Here is a 15,466-nt window from a genome sequence, read left to right as displayed (position 1 = left end):
GCGGGGGGGGGGGGGGGGCACAGTCTATCTTAATAAAGATGGTAGTCACTGCAGTAGAGGAAGCACCCGGGGCAGGTCGCTCCTCTGTCTCTGATGGACGACGTGCTGGCTGGAGGGGATCTTTGACTTTATCAAGTCCCTCCTGCCTTACAGCGGATTCCCTACCTCGATGACTCGTATGAGTGACTGTTGAGAACAAAGATGGTCGTGAGGCCCCTTAATGGAACGGGTTTCATTCGGCATGGCACGGACAGAGACTTTTTTTTAATTTTTTTTTTTTTTTTTTTTTTTTTTTATGATAGTCACAGAGAGAGAGAGAGAGGCAGAGACACAGGTAGAGGGAGAAGCAGGCTCCATGCACCGGGAGCCCGATGTGGGATTCGATCCTGGGTCTCCAGGATCGCGCCCTGGGCCAAAGGCAGGCGCCAAACCGCTGCGCCACCCAGGGATCCCGAGACTTTTTTTTTTGTAAGGAAATGATTCATTGCAGGAACAAATCAAGCGTATTATCTGATTTTGCCAGAAAATACAAAAGAGCGTGTGTTTCCGGAGCCGTCGTTATCGGTGGCGTATTTACACACGGCTTCACGCGTACAGCGCTCCCAGAACGCGTCCTGTTCAGACCCCTGAGGGTCGCTTACTCCCCCCATTTTACGCATGAAGACACGAGGACACAAGGCTTCCTGGCCCAGGGTCACGCAGAACCAGGACTGGATGCATTTCCAAGGCCAAATCCCTTATTTATTTATATAAATAAATATATTTATATAATCAAATACGCGCTCCCACGTTCTCCGTTCGTGACGAGCGTACATGCTAATGGGAAAGGAGGTAGTCGATGTAGTAAAATATTCTAAAACGAGGCGTCAAAAACAGGAGCCACACAGTCAGAGCTCTTGCTGTTTCCAGCACATCGACATTATGGGGCCGTGATTGCGTGAGGGGTTTGGAGGCACCTGCTGTTCGTTCTTGTCAAGGAAGTGGCCGGTTTGAGCTACAGAGTCCCAAGTGTGAGTCGTCACACGTCGGACGAATGATCACCTTGAAAAGAACGCTGTAGTCGAATGTCGGAAATCCTCAAATGCTATTCTGACAAAAGTGCAAAAAAAAAAAACAGAAAAAAAAAAAAGAAAGGAAGGAAGGAAAGAAGGAAAGAAGGAAAGGAAAGAAGGGAAGAAGGAAAGAAGGAAAGAAAGAAAGAAACTCTTGCCCAGGTGGCAGCTGGTGGTTTGTTGGTTGGTCAGTCATTGGGCGGATACGGGATCGGAGCCGGTCGGGCTGCGGGGACACTAGCCCGTGCGCCCTGGCCTTGCTGGGCTCGTCCACAGGGGAGACGCCAGTCGGCGTAGAGCCGGATCCGCGAGGACAGATGCGCGGTGCGTGTGGTGGGGGCAGGGAAGCATGCAGCAGAGGACGCGCTGTGGGCGGGAGGCGAGGCCCGGGCAGGACGTGGGGGTGATGCCCAAGGAGCGGGAAAGGCGGGCCAAGGGCCGGACCACGCAAGGTGTTTTGTCTTTGTCTCAGGAGAAGTGGGATGCGGTGGTGATGGTTCAGGGCGACGGGGCCGCTGCAAGCTGGTGGACGCTGGCCTGTGGTGTGATGGCCGCGCGTGGACCCGGCTTGTGGCCCCGGAACCGGGGAAGCCGTCAGAGCAAAGACCTGTGCAGACACTAACGTCAAGGGCGCCCGGTGGCCCAGGGCATGACCCCGGGGTCCCGGGATCAAGTTCCACGTCAGGCTCCCTGCATGGAGCCTGCTTCTCCCCCTGCCTGGGTCTCTGCCTCTCTCTCTGGGTCTCTCATTGATAAATAAATAAAATATTTATTAAAAAAAAAAAAAGAAGGAAAATCAGTAGAACGTCAGTGATGGATTCAGGGTGGGGGGCCGGGGGGAGGAGGTCAGAGTTGTGGTTTATCGGGATGGAGAGTAAGAGGCCGCCGGCGGCACCCTCGGGACCCTTTAATCCTGTGCGGTCAGCAGGGAGGAGCCTGCGAGGGGGCCGGGAGCTGAGGGCCCGGGGCGTGAACACGCCGGCAGAGCTCTCCAGGGCAGGGAGGACGGTACCCCGGATGGGCCAGGCCGCCCGCAGGCCTCGGGGGCCCTTGGGCGCAGCGGGGAGCCGGTGGGGGGGCGGGCGGTGGAGTCTCTGCTGCGTGGGGCCCACGGGGCTCACCTCTGCTTGCTTGCTTCCAGGAGCTGATGAGGATGGAGAGAGCCCCGAGCCGACGGTGTCCCGGCCGCTCCCCAACGCAGGGCCCACGAGCGCCGTCCCCGCAGCGGAGGCCACGACGCTGAAGACCCACGGGAAGGTGCCTGTCCAGACGGAGGTGCGTGCGCGGGCGCCATGGGGTGTCGCCGCTGCCCTTCACCCTCCCTGGGGCCCCCACCCCACTCTGTGCTGCGGGCGCACGTGGCCCTTCCAGGGCTCTGCGGTCACTCTGGCCGCCACCCACCTGCTGCTTCCTCGCTGTGAAGCGGATTCGCGTTGGAGAGGAGGCTCAGCCCCACCGCGCTTCGGCCCCGGCCTAGGGCTGCATGTCCGGGAGGCTGCGCAACCCCTCGCCCGGAGGCCGGAGTCCTGGCCATGTGCGGGGCCGTGCCCCTGCCCTGTGGAGGTGCATGCGGGTCCCCACCCCCTGGACACCCAAGGGGCCGGCATCGCTGAGCTGCCTCTGCAGGCGTCCTCGGGGCTGGGGCTGCCGTCAGTGGCCCCCGACACTGGCTCCTCCAGCGACCACCATGCGTGTGGTTACGTCTCAGTATGTTCGTGGTGACCGCGGACGGGCAGAGAGATCAGGTCTCCGTGCTGACGGCACAGCAACACCACTGGCTGCTGAAAACCCGCAGGCGGGAGGTTGGGGCCTCGTGATCCTCATATTGTAGTGGGTTGACCCCCCGCTCCTGGGCGAGCTGGCCAGGGTGGAAAGTGCACCTGGAAGTCCAGCGAAGGGGCGCAGGGCGGGACTCTGGGTCATGGTCTGCGGGGGGGGGGGGGGGGGGGGGGGGGCCCTGGGTCACGGCCTCAGGGTGGAGGGGGATGGGCCGGGCTCCGGCTCATGGCCTGGGGGGGTGCACAGACCAGGCTCCTGGTCACAGCCTGTTGGGGGCGGGGCGTGCCGGGCTCCAGTTCGGCTCAGTCCTCAGCGTGGATCTGCGCGCCCCCTCCCCGCCCCTCCCCACACTCGCTCACACTCCCTCACGCACCTTTCCCAAGCCAGTATGCTCTCGGAGAAGGCCTGGGCCTCAGATCCTGCCTCCGGTCCACTTTCTCCGCCCCTGAGCCATTCCTCACGGTTCCCTGAGAGGATTCGATGTGGGTGCAGCTGGCACGGCCCCCGGGCCCCCCTGAGCATCCTGTGAGCCTCCCCTGAGCTGGGTTAGAGCCGCGGAGAGAGGCTCACGGCCCGCCAGGTGGTGTGCATGTGCGGCTGCACTCATGGACTCGCCAACGGTCCAGGGGCAGCGGGATGTGATGGAAGCCTGGAGGCACGAGCATCCTCTCTGAGGGCTCAGCCTCTGTCACTAGGGGCACGAGGCTGCCAGGCTTTCGTAGGAGGCAGGACGTGGAAGGCTGCCTCCCAAAGGTAGGATCCCTGTCTCACGTGGGGCGGTGAGGAGTCGTGTCCCAGTCCAAACCCCGGTGACAGTTGAGTTCTGGTCAGTTGAGAGTGGATGGAAAACGGATTCAAATTTCTAAACGTCGGCTCTAGGGATGCGGTCGCGTCAGGCGTAGGTAAAGCGGAGAGGTGTTTGGCAGACGAGCTCAGCGATGAGGAATGTCCCGGAACACGTCGATACGTTGATGATCGTGGTGCGATTGCGTCCAGTGCAGTCACCACCGTCCCCCGACGGGAGCTCTTGGCTGCACATCACCCTGGGTGCCGAGGACGAGTCCGCATGGTGGCCGCTCTGCGTCTGTCTCCTGGTTACCTGGCACAGCCCGCGTAATCGCTGCCCCCGGGACCCTGCTGATGTAGGCTGCTCTCGAACGGGTCCCCAGTGCAGGTGGCCTGTATCCTGGTTTGTTGTGAATTTATGCGGCAGCAGTGGTGAGGGCACGGCTATTGGCTGAGGCACAGCAGGACTCAAGGCCCTTGACGTCCGACCCATTTCCACGGCGTCCCAGCAGCCAGACGTGGGAGCCGCAGATGTTTGACTTCCCGCGATCGCGGCTGGTGCCGTCCTCATTTCACGTTGCACGTGTGTTTCCGGGGAGCCGCGTACCGTGGACCAACAGCCCTGCTTCTGCACAGGAAGGCGTTTTGGTGTCAGGAACGAGGGCTCCGCCCAGAGCGCCTGGAAGCATGTGCACTGGGGGACTGTCCCCAGAAGGGATGCGGCCCCGTCTCCGTGGAGACCGCCCGTCCCCAACGCCCACAGACCCTGGAGATGCAGGCTCGCTCCCGGCCGCTGGATCAGAAGCGAAGTCGGGGGGAGTGGTCAGCCTGCACAGACGATTGTAGAGACTCAAAAAGATCTGGGGGGGAGGGAGGTCGTGTGAATCGTCATAACGACGACACGGATGCGTTCAACTCGGGGCCTCGTGTCGCGGTAGCTGCCACGTGCACCTTGCTCACCCTGGAACTCGCTTACCTTTGCCGTAGTCACAAACCTGAGTATCCACCTGGTTGGGTTTTCTCTCCTTCCCTAACCTATGGCAGCCGCACCCCGAGCAGGGAAGAGGGTGCTGGCTGAGGACCTGGGGAATCCGTCCCCTTGCTGCTGAGCTGTCTGTCCATCCTCCACGGCCCCGGTTAATCATGGGGTTTCCACGGGATGAACAGGAAGGCAGCGAGGTGCTGCCAGAGGACTCCTCATTCCTGCTTCACTTTGGCGCATGAAGACCTGGGACAACCTTTCCTACTTTCCTGTCTCCATCGCGTAGATCGCAGAGAGCTGGGGCACGTTGGGGGCATGTTGTGCAGCAGTGATGTAATCCTCGGTGGCCTCTGCTTTCCGTAAGTCGTGGCAGGTCGAGGTTGAAGGCGGCACAGGGTCTCGGGCAGCTTGGGGAGGTGTTGACGGACGTTCTTCATCACCCTTGACTACATGAACGTCGTCTTTGGAGGCCTACTGCTCCGTTCGCGGAGGCAGGGACCCTGGCTTCAGGTGGATCCACCTGGCCTCGCTAGTACGACCTTCCCGGACGAACCGGTGACTTTAAGGCACTCCAGGAAGGGGTCATTTTATGTCTGTGACCCTCTAGACTTGAGGACCAGGCTGCCATTTTGGATGAACCTTGGCCATCGGAAAGCAGATGAGCCTCTTGAGCACAGCCTGGAGCCCCAGTGAAGGTGGACTTGGCTGTTTGTAGGAAGAGTGGAAGAGCCGGTGGGGACCGTCGTCTATGGGAATACGGAAGCCAGTCTCCAGGAACGTCGGGGTGGGAGCTGGAAGTTGCAGGAAGAGCGTGGGTATGATGTGATGAACACCCGAGCGAGGCAGTGGAAATGGGCGTCCAGGGAAGGCATTTGGGGCCCACGGAAGGCAAGCCGACAGGACTGGGACGTGGCAAAACGTAGAATTTGAAGTGTGCTCCAGTAACCTCGGGGCCCAGAGTCGCTGGCACCGTTGACGGAAGTGGGAAAGAAGGTTGACGTTACTCCGCGGTCATCGCCAGGGGTTGGTGCCTCGCAGGCTGCCGGGTGGTTGGGGTTCAGGCCCACAGGCCCTGAGCTGCTGCATGCACTGTAGACTCGTGGGACGTGCGGTAATCTGGGCGTGCGCTGCGTAGCCGGTGGACCAGGCTCCGAGGTGCGGGACAGCGGTAGGACGTGGCCAGGACCCCAGCAGGGCTGCTGGTGGGACCCAGGGCCCCAAAGCCCGAGCTCAGGGTGGCCCAGGCCGTAGGAGCGGAGCGGTGGATGGGGCGTCCCCGAGGACGTCCTGGGCTGCGGGTAGAGCCCTTGGGGAAAGGGAGCCTCCCCACCGGAGTGTGAGGAGAGTGAGGGCCATGCCCTCGGGTTGGCACAGCCGGGGAGAGCCGCAGCCTCCGAAACATCAGCTAAAACCACCTAATAACCGTGTCATTCGGATCGTTGTGCGCTCGCCACCTGCTGCGTTGCCTGGACCCAAGACGGGTGCTACACGAACCCCCGGGCGGACGTGGGCGCATCCAGGACCCCCGCGTTGTTGGGGAAAAAAAAAATGAACCTTGAGATAGACTTACCTGTTTCCTCTTGTTTCCAGCACATTAAAAAAAAAAATCTTTATCATCTTTTCCTTTTTTCCACCTCAGTCCCCTGAAGAAATCGATGAGGACAAAGTCCGCCTCTCTGACTCCGAAAGGAAGGTGGACCCGTCCGACGAGGACGCAAACGTGTACACGGAGAAGCACTCGGACAACCTGTTTAAGCGAACAGAAGTCCTGGCGGGTGAGTAGCCCGGGGCCTGCGGGGTCTCCAGAGGCCTAGGCCAGCCCCCCGACCCCCCAACACCCCGACCCCACTGGGTGCAAGGAGGGGACACCTGGGACCTTGCTGGTCCCGAGCTGCTGGGCAGTGAAGCTCATGCGTCCTGCTCCGGGTCATCCTCGTATCACCATCTCCCCGGAATTTGGAAAAGTTCCCTAGCGGGGAAGGCAGTGGACGCGGGGACGCCCGGGCGCCAAGGCGCTGTCTCTACAGGTCACTCACCTGATGGCCGTATCCACCATGTGATCCAAAAGGGGAAGATTTGCGAGATTTAGGAACACGTAGTCCCGAAGGCCAGGCTGGGAAGGAAATGTCCTTGTTCACCTCCAACCCCCCTCCCCCGGCCCCCGCATGTACCTTATAAAACTTCAGCCACTTGCAGCCTGTCTTGGGTCTTCATTGAAAAAGCAATTAGTAGATTAGACTATGAAATGCAAGGAAACTAAAGAATGTTTTTAAGTATGGAATTAGGGAGCTCGGTGGTTTGCGCCGCCTTCAGCCCAGGGTGTGACCCCAGGGTCCCGGGATCGAGTCCCACGTCGGGCTCCCTGCATGGAGCCTGCTTCTCCCTCTGCCTGGGTCTCTGCCTCTCTCTCTCCGTGTCTCATAAATAAATAAATAAAATTTTAAAATATATATAAAGTATGGAATTAGGTGAGGCCCCAGCCAGCTCTCTCTTATGGAGGCTTTTGGCTGATACTATTATTATTACTAATCAAAGGAAGTATCACGCCTTCCAAGGGAATGTCAGATTTGCATGATTACCTGGTTGGCTCCTCGAATCCAGTTTCTAAATGTGCCGGGAGGGTTTTCAAGCGGAGCCTTCTATGGAAAGTGTAAATAGATTGGGCTTGACCCAGTCAGTTCCTGCGGCCCTGAATCCGTCCTAAGAGTGATCTCCCCCCGTTGGCCTGTTGCAGCTGTCATCGCTGGCGGCGTGATCGGCTTTCTCTTTGCGATTTTCCTTATCCTGCTGTTGGTGTATCGCATGAGGAAGAAGGACGAGGGGAGCTATGACCTTGGAGAACGCAAACCTTCCAGTGCTGCTTATCAGAAGGCCCCCACTAAGGAGTTTTACGCGTGAAACTCCCACCTAGTGTCTCTATTTATGAGATCACTGAACTTTTAAAAATAAAGCTTTTGCATAGAACAATGAAGATCTTTGTTTTTTGTTTTTTTCTGTTTTTTTTTTTTTTTTCATTAAAGAGCCATTGTGGCACTTTGATGATTAAAAAAAATCCAAATTGTATTTAAAGCTTTCCATGTATTTCTTTAGGATGACGTAAAATTAAAGCTTAACATCCGCGGTGTTCTGTGAATAGCAGTGGCAAAATATTATGTTATGAAAATCCTCTCTGTTCATGGAATCGGTTTGAACTTTCACGCGCAAATACAAAAATGGTTCTTTTTATCCTACGGTTCGAAGATGAGAGCTGTTTAGTTTGCGTCCGCATGTCTCCGATCGACCTTGACCAACGTGGTCTTTGTTAATTTATCTGTTGTTCCCCTCTCCTCTGCTCTTCCCCCTTGTCCCCTTGAAAACGCAACAAGACTCTCTGCCTTTTGTAGCTGTTACGGTGCAATTTGTCTTTGGATAATTCAGATAATGGTAATTTAGTGTATATGTGATTTTCAAATATGTAAACTTTAACCTCCACTTTGTATAAATTTTTAAGTGTCAGACTATCCATTTTACACTTGCTTTGTTTTTCATTACCTGTAGCTTCAGGCAGATTTACAACAGCAAATTAATGTGTAAAATTGGATTATTACCACAAAAACTGTTCAGTCGTAGCTGTCTAATCAGATCTTCTCTCAGGAGGATTTGATGCGAGTTACTGACGAGCCTCAGCAAACCCAAAGACGCTAACAGTATTTTGAGAAGTTGCTGCAGATTCCTTTGGCCGCTGTATTTGTTAATTTCTTGCAATTTGAAGGTACGAGTTAGGGGTTTAAGGAAAAAAAAATCAGTTTCTGTTCTTAAAAATGCTTTTAAGTTGTAAACGTCTTTTTAAGCCTTTGAAGTGCCTATGATTCTATGTAACTCGTCGCAGACTGGTGTTCATGAGAATATATATCGGTTTAAAAAAAAAGTTGGTATTTTATAAGCACAGACAATTCTAATGGTAACTTTTGTAGTCTTACGAATAGACATAAATTGTAATTTGGGAACATAAAAACTACTGAATAAATCATGTGGCCTAATGTTGAAAACGTCACTGTTCTAAATTCTGTACATTTCTCCATCAAATGTACATCCCCCTGTGCAAGTGACCACCTGCTCTCGAGGATGACGTGGGTTTGATTTCTGAGCGTTCCACGGTGTCTGTAAATCCAAAGAGCTGCTCAGTGAGGCTGTTTAGTACCAGGTTCGCCCCTGAATCGGCCAGAGGAGATCCGAGCGCGTCCTCCTGGGCGCGTTAGGGCGTAGGTTCGGGAAGACGCCAGGGCGCGGTGTGAAGGTCGCACCCTCTGTGGGGCGGCTCAGGGCAGCACTGGGACGGATGCTTTTGCAGACGACTCTTCCGAGTGTAAATCCCAAAGAACCGAAGGGCACGTGCCTGACGTGTCACTGTCTAAGGTGGCGTCCCATAGACTGAAGACTGGTTTCCGCCTTGGAAGCTGTGCCCCGGATCTCTGGAGCTTACCCGAAGGACCCGTAGGTGGGATGAGGCCGTGGCTCCCGCCGCCGGGAAGGACCCGAGGGCAGGGCAGCCCCGGGCACGCACGGGGGGCCTCGCGGCCGGGGATGGGAATTGCTGGGAAGCAGGGGCGCCCGAGCGGAGAGGCAAGGCTGAGGGTGCCCTGCCTGGGCGTTTCCTTCCAACAACATTTCCTTGTTTGTTGTAGCCATAAATTTAGTTTTCATGTGCGAGCCGCCAAAGGAGCAAGAGGACTGCAAAAAACAGCAACCCTTTCGATGCATAATGTACTTTCAATAAAGTGTGAATACTTCATTTAGAGAACGTTCCCTGGAATTGCCACATAACTCATTAAAAAAAAAAGAATTTAAGCGGTGCTCGGAGCGGTGTTTACTTAAGTTTTTTAATGGCCTTAATTCTCGAATTCCTGTTCCCATCACTTACAGAGTCAATCCACTTTGGAGTGATTAAAAGGAAGTTCTAGCACCTTCTAAAGTTGCACAATATCCCTCGATTACAGAGGATAGGAATGTAGTGGGGTTTACCTCTAACTGTGCAAAGCATAGTGAAATTCAGTTCGTAGAATAACAACTGCTTGGGATATCCATGCCAAGAAAAGAACGTTTCTGGCAAATATTTTGTCACTGCTGTAAAGCAAAATATTTGTTAAAGTGCCAAAATAAAGTCTGTCATGCTGAAAGTTAAAAAAAAAAAATCATTGTATAGACTGACATCCAGTTTGCTTCAACTATGTTTTCTGCTTAGTTTTTATTTTTAAGATGCAGTAAGTAGTACTATGAAGAGTATTAATGATTACCGAGTTTAGGAGAAGTTTGGAAAAAAAATATAAAAAAGTCAATGTGAACATTTCCTGTTTCCTTAACCACATGTAAATGATTTCCTTTGTGTGAATATGGTTTTGTGTTCCAAAGACTTGCGGTATTCAAACTGCCCCATTTGCAGGGGACGGGGAAAGCGGGATGAGCTCACGGTGTGGTGGTTTTGGGGGGATTTTTTTCATTTTTTTTTTTTTTTTTTAAGTTTTAGCTGCAGGTACATAGTAGCTGACCTTCAGGATCGGGATCTGGTTAATAAAATCGAATTTGGGTTGGACAAGAGAGCAGGCATTGCCATCTATTCACAATAAAAGTTGATAGTTTGGGGTCGAATGTTCAGTGCAATGGTATCTTGATAATCATTTTTGCAAAGTAGGCAGAAGACCCTTGCTTACTGAGGACGCCGTCTGTCCATATAGGGTCTGGGAGACAGACCCAAGTAGGTAGAACATAATTCCCTGACTCTGGTTTCCCAGAGGAACTTGAATGTCCTGCAAAGGAGGTCTGGCTCCCACCAGAACAGAGGCAATAAATAACCTCACGGTGGTCAGAAGCTTGCTTCTTAGTGTCCTAGACATTCTGAAAACTTAGGGAAAATATTTAAGTGAGGCGCAAAAACATAAAACTGGGTGAATGTTACGATCACGATCATCTTTCCAACTTTATTATGATCAAATAATGGATGGCAGAAAAAAAAGATATTTTTTAACATATTTGATTTTAAAAGGCAATGCCTCAGGCGCCTGGGTGGCTCCAGGGTGGAGCGTCTGCCTTTGGCTCACGGCGTGACCCCGGGGTCCCGAGATCGAGTCCCGCGTCGGGCTCCCTGTGTGGAGCCTTCTTCTCCCTCTGCCTGGGTCTCTGGGTCTCTGCCTCTCTCTGTGTCTCTCATGAATAAATAAATAAAATCTTTAAAAATAAAAATTAAATTAAAAAATAAAAGACAATGCCTTTAAGCAACGTAATCTCTAACGAATTTCTGAAATTCTAAGCCCTTGGAGACAGAGACCCGAAGTTTTCAATTAAAACTAACCCTGGGTGGCGCAGCGGTTTGGCGCCTGCCTTTGGCCCAGGGCACGATCCTGGAGTCCCAGGATCGAATCCCACGTCGGGCTCCCTGCATGGAGCCTGCTTCTCCCTCTGCCTGTGTCTCTGCCTCTCTCTCTCTCTCTCTCTCTCTCTCTCTCTCTCTCTCTCTGTGACTATCATAAATAAATTAAAAAAAAAAAAAACAAACTAACCAAGCCGGACGATAGAGGAGTCTGAAGTGAGTCACCACAGCAGTCTTTTCCATGCTGATACTCTATCACAATAGTGAACGTTGAGATTTGGCTATTTCTGGGAGATCTGCGTTTAGCCGGCCTGGGAGACTTCAGAAAGAATGAAAACTGCCATTTAGTGGTAAACAGCACCAAAAATGAATTTTGTCCCACTCTGCCTCGTAGTTTTGGGGCAACTTCAACCTTAGTTTTATCGATTGAAGATTTCATTCCTTTTTATCTGTTGCCTATGGTTTTTGGCAAGGCGCTTTCTGACCGAGGAGCCGTGCTGGCTGTGGAGCCCCTTGGTCCCGGGTGAATTAGCCGCGGGGGCGGGGGGCGGGGCCGAGCGAGTCGGAAGCCAGCGGCAGGGAGAATCTCTAGGCCCTGGCGTTTCCGCTGCGGGAGCACAAGTCCGTTTGTTCCGGGTGCGCCGGCAGAGTAGCGCCCAGCACCCGACGCTGGGACGTGCAGGGCCTCGGAGGTTGGGTGTGCAGGTGTCGCCTCCTGGCCCCACCGGGCACCTCTGGAAGCCGCGGCGCATGGGAGCCAGACAGAGGTCTCGGCGGCATTTGGAGGGGAGATGGAGCAAAGGCGGGGGAGTGGACACCCCAGGCACGGGGGCGGGGGCGGGGGATGGTCCCCCCTGTGCCGTGAGCAGGGGGAGCCCTGACCCGGGAGGGGGAGCCTTGAGCTGCCGGGCTGGAGCCGGGCATGGGGCGTGGCAGGAGGGCTGAGATGCGGAGGCTCAGCCTCATGGCCTCTCTCGGGCCTCCTCCCTGCATGGTCCCCAAATCTGGGCGAGGCTGGTCTCTGCAGCGTAAAGGACTGGGTGGCACCCACTCGGGGCTCCCGTCACACTGAGTCCCGGCTCCTCGCACCGGCCCGCGGCATCCCTGGGCCCAAGCCCCGGACGGTGCACCAGGAGACCCGGCGGGGCTGTCACTATCACCTGGGGACCTAGGGGAGCAGCGCTGGTGCTGGGCCACGGGGCTCACGGCGGGGCAGGAAGGCCTGGGGAGGGGTGGTTGGGGAGGCAGGAGCAACAGGCCGTGGCCAAGGTGTGGATGGAGCAGAGAATGAGGACGGAAGGGAATCGGGCTTGCATGTTTGGCCAAGCCCGGGGCTTGCTCTGAGAAGGGCACTGTCAGGGGGGGGCTTGGCCGCGCAGGCCTCCTTCGGGGGCGAGGTCGGGACCCTGAGACTCTCGAGTGCAGAGTCGGCCGGAGCCTGAACGTAGGAGTCGCCCAGACATGCGGGCCGCCCACCCGTGGCGCCCTCCTTCCGTGCTTCCCTGCCAGGCTTGGGGTGGAGGTTGGAAGGCCACACAGGGCTGCCCCACACCAAGCTGCTCCCCCAGCTTCCTCGCCACCGGCCTCCAGGACATCGGGGCAGAGGACAAGTGGCCAGGTTGTACCTGGCGTCCTGGGACGAGGACGCACCTCTGCAGCGCCAACGTACCTACTCCAGGGTGTCCAGCCCCACGGGGCTGGCTGTCCCTCGGGTCCCCAGCTTCCCAGGGGCTCGATGGGGAACACGGTCGTCGCGGGGGGGAGAAATCCCCATTGTGCAGCGCGGGTGTGAGCAGACCAATAAGCACAACAATGCCCATGGCTTCCAGGCCGTCAGGAGCCTACTGTGTGGACTGTTGGGGACTGAAGAAGTAATAGGGCAGAGGAGTCAGAGTCACTGGAATATTCCGGAAATGCCTCTGGTACCCGCGTTCACAGCAGACGCCACAGTTTGCCCCGCGGGTGGCCTTGCCCTGGGCTCACCCGGCACGAGTTTTGCTGCCTTAGTCCCCGTGCTCTGCTTCCTTCCATAAGGGCTGGGGCGGCCTCGTCCCCAGGGTCGCCAGCCGCAGGGCGAAGCAGCCAAGGGGACGGGACATGCGGACACACTTGGCTGTGAGTCACACCTGGAACCGGGGGGTCGTGCCCTTACCCCCCTTTCTTTGGGAGCATGCCTGTCAGTCCTCTCTGTCTTTAGCACCTGTTACTTGTTTCTGAGCATGGGGTGCAGATACCGCGCGGCGCCCGGGCGTGGGGACCTTGGCACCGGCTTTGGGAACAACCTCTGGCGGGATTGTTCCTTCAGTCGTCTCCGAGTGACTCGGGTGCACCGAGGCCCGGACAAGGTTCCCGGCGGGCGGGACCCAGGGACCAGCGGAGCATGGTCCCCAGCTCTCAAGATCATACCTGGGGTAGGAAGACGGGGACACTGAGCCCGGGGTTAGCACATGGGCCGCGTGGCAGGAGTCGTGGGTGTGGGGGTCACGAGGGTCACGGCCCGACTCCCTGCATCCCTGCTGGGCTGTGGGCTGCCCTGGACACCGCGGCCTCCTGGCCCCGCAGCTCGCACCTCCACCTCCACCTGCCCCCCTCATGCTGCGCCCCTGCTCTGCCCACGGCTGCAAGCGTCTTGGGGGCCTGAGCCAGGTCAGCTCCAACCCCGCTCTGCACCACCACCGGGCCTGCACCCAGGCCCAGGCCCCCTACATCTCTCTGACCACCTTTGTCCTCAGTTCTTTTTGTTTTTTTAAACATTTTATTTATCCATGAGACACACAGAGAGAGGCAAAGACCCAGGCAGAGGGAGAAGATTATTTTTAGTATTAAAGAGGTTAACAATAGTTCTCATTATTCTGACTTATCCATATTCAAACTCACCTGCTCAGAAAGAGGCAGACCCAGACAGTTTCTAAAAAGTCCTACTAATAATTAGGAAAGGAGTTACAATAAAGATTATGTGAATAGGAAAGATCAAAGAGTAGAAAATGCCAGAGGTATCCAGAGACAAAGAAGGCTTTCTGTGACTGAAATAATATTTTGTGTCCATGGTTCAGGAATAAGATGTTTCTGCTGGGAGCTGAGAAATCAGGATGAGAGACCTTTGGTAGTGCAATTGGATGTTGGAGTTGTCTGTGGCGCCCTTTTTGGCTACTTTAATTCAATCAGTGGGAGAAAGAGACCTGAGGACGAGGAGGTGAAGGTGGAGGAGGAGGAGGAGGTGGAGGAAGAAATTCTCAATCTCTGCTCAATCACCAGCCACAAGGTTAGGACTGCCCTTAAAGGCAGGGCCTAAAAACCTGCCCTTTTTATGACCCTGTTGCCCGTTTATGTGAAGGAGGCTGGGCCGCAGAGGGAGAAGCAGGCTCCATGTGGGGAGCCCAACGCGGGACTCGATCCCGGGACCTGGGGTCACACCCTGGGCCGACGGCGCCGCTCACTGCTGAGCCCCCCGGGGTTCCCTGTATTCAGTTCTTCTCCAAAATTTAGGAAGACCTCACATGTCAGCGACTTCCAGCCAAACAAAACAAAACCGTCTATACCACGTGAAAGGTCTACACGGCTGCAGGACACAGGCACCACAGATGCGTGTTACGACCCTGGGCCAGAACCTACTTAGAACTCCCGGGGTACCCGGTGCGCTCATGGTTTTCCTGCAAACACGTCTTATGATTTTGCAGGTAAATAGGTAGCATTTTTACGGGGCACGGATTAGTGCTCTCTCCGTCCCCTCGTCGCTGTCCTTGTGCCGCAGAATCGCCAGGCTGGGTCCGCGCTGTCGCAAGGTCAAAACCTGCCCTTTTTATGACCCTGTTGCCCGTTTATGTGAAGGAGGCTGGGCCGCAAACATGGAATGACAAAAACCCTTATATGGCATCTGGATTGCTGACATCTGCTCCCGTTGCCCTTCATGAACCCAGGCTCCGGCTCCCAGAGCCGCTGCTTTCCTGCACCAGGCGGAGGGAGGAGGCCCAGTCGAACAGAGGAGGCTGTACGGAGGGAGGAGGCCCAGTCGGAGGGAGAAGGCCGGGCGGAGGGAGGAGGCCGGGTGGAGGGAGAAGGCCCAGTTGGAGGGAGGAGGCCCAGTCGGACAGAGGAGGCCTGGGCAGAGGGAGGAGGCCTGGGAGGCTCTGTGAGCTGCCTTGGCCTCCCTCCTCCTGCATGGGGCGTGGGGCGGGGGACTGTCCTAGCTATGCGGCCGCATCCTGCCCCTGGTTTCCGCTTCCCATCCCCCAGGAGGACCATTTGGCAGGGACCCCGCCTTGGCTTTCTATTCCCCGGGCTCCTTTAAGTCCCTCAGTCACCGCGACCCTGGCTCCTGCACAATGTGGGCAAAGTTCATTGTTCATTTTATCGTCATCTCCTGCTGCCTTCTCTGTCCCCCCTCTGTCCCCCTCTCTGTCCCCCCTCCCCCTCTCTGTTCCCTCCATCCCCCCCACCCGCCCACGTACCTGCCCCCAGTGACACACTGACGTTGCGCCCAGGAGCACAGGTGCTCCAGCCTTTCTGCGGCCCAGCCTCAGCCCC

General features: G+C 55.9%; 1 protein-coding gene across 1 annotated transcript in view; it reads left to right on the top strand.

Annotated features, from left to right (window-relative positions):
* The window catches only part of SDC2 (syndecan 2), a 115,769-nt gene extending 107,142 nt beyond the window's left edge, over positions 1-8,627 (top strand). The window contains exons 4-6 of the mRNA XM_072733694.1: positions 2,194-2,327; positions 6,239-6,374; positions 7,334-8,627. Of these exons, the coding sequence (XP_072589795.1) occupies positions 2,194-2,327; positions 6,239-6,374; positions 7,334-7,497 (434 nt within the window). The 3' untranslated portion in view covers positions 7,498-8,627. The remainder of the gene's footprint in view (positions 1-2,193; positions 2,328-6,238; positions 6,375-7,333) is intronic.
* The last annotated feature ends 6,839 nt before the right edge of the window (positions 8,628-15,466 follow it).

Source organism: Vulpes vulpes, chromosome 13, assembly GCF_048418805.1.
Source record: "Vulpes vulpes isolate BD-2025 chromosome 13, VulVul3, whole genome shotgun sequence".
NCBI lineage: Eukaryota > Metazoa > Chordata > Mammalia > Carnivora > Canidae > Vulpes > Vulpes vulpes.
Note: the sequence above shows the minus strand (reverse complement) of the source record. Positions and strands in the feature narration are given on the sequence as shown.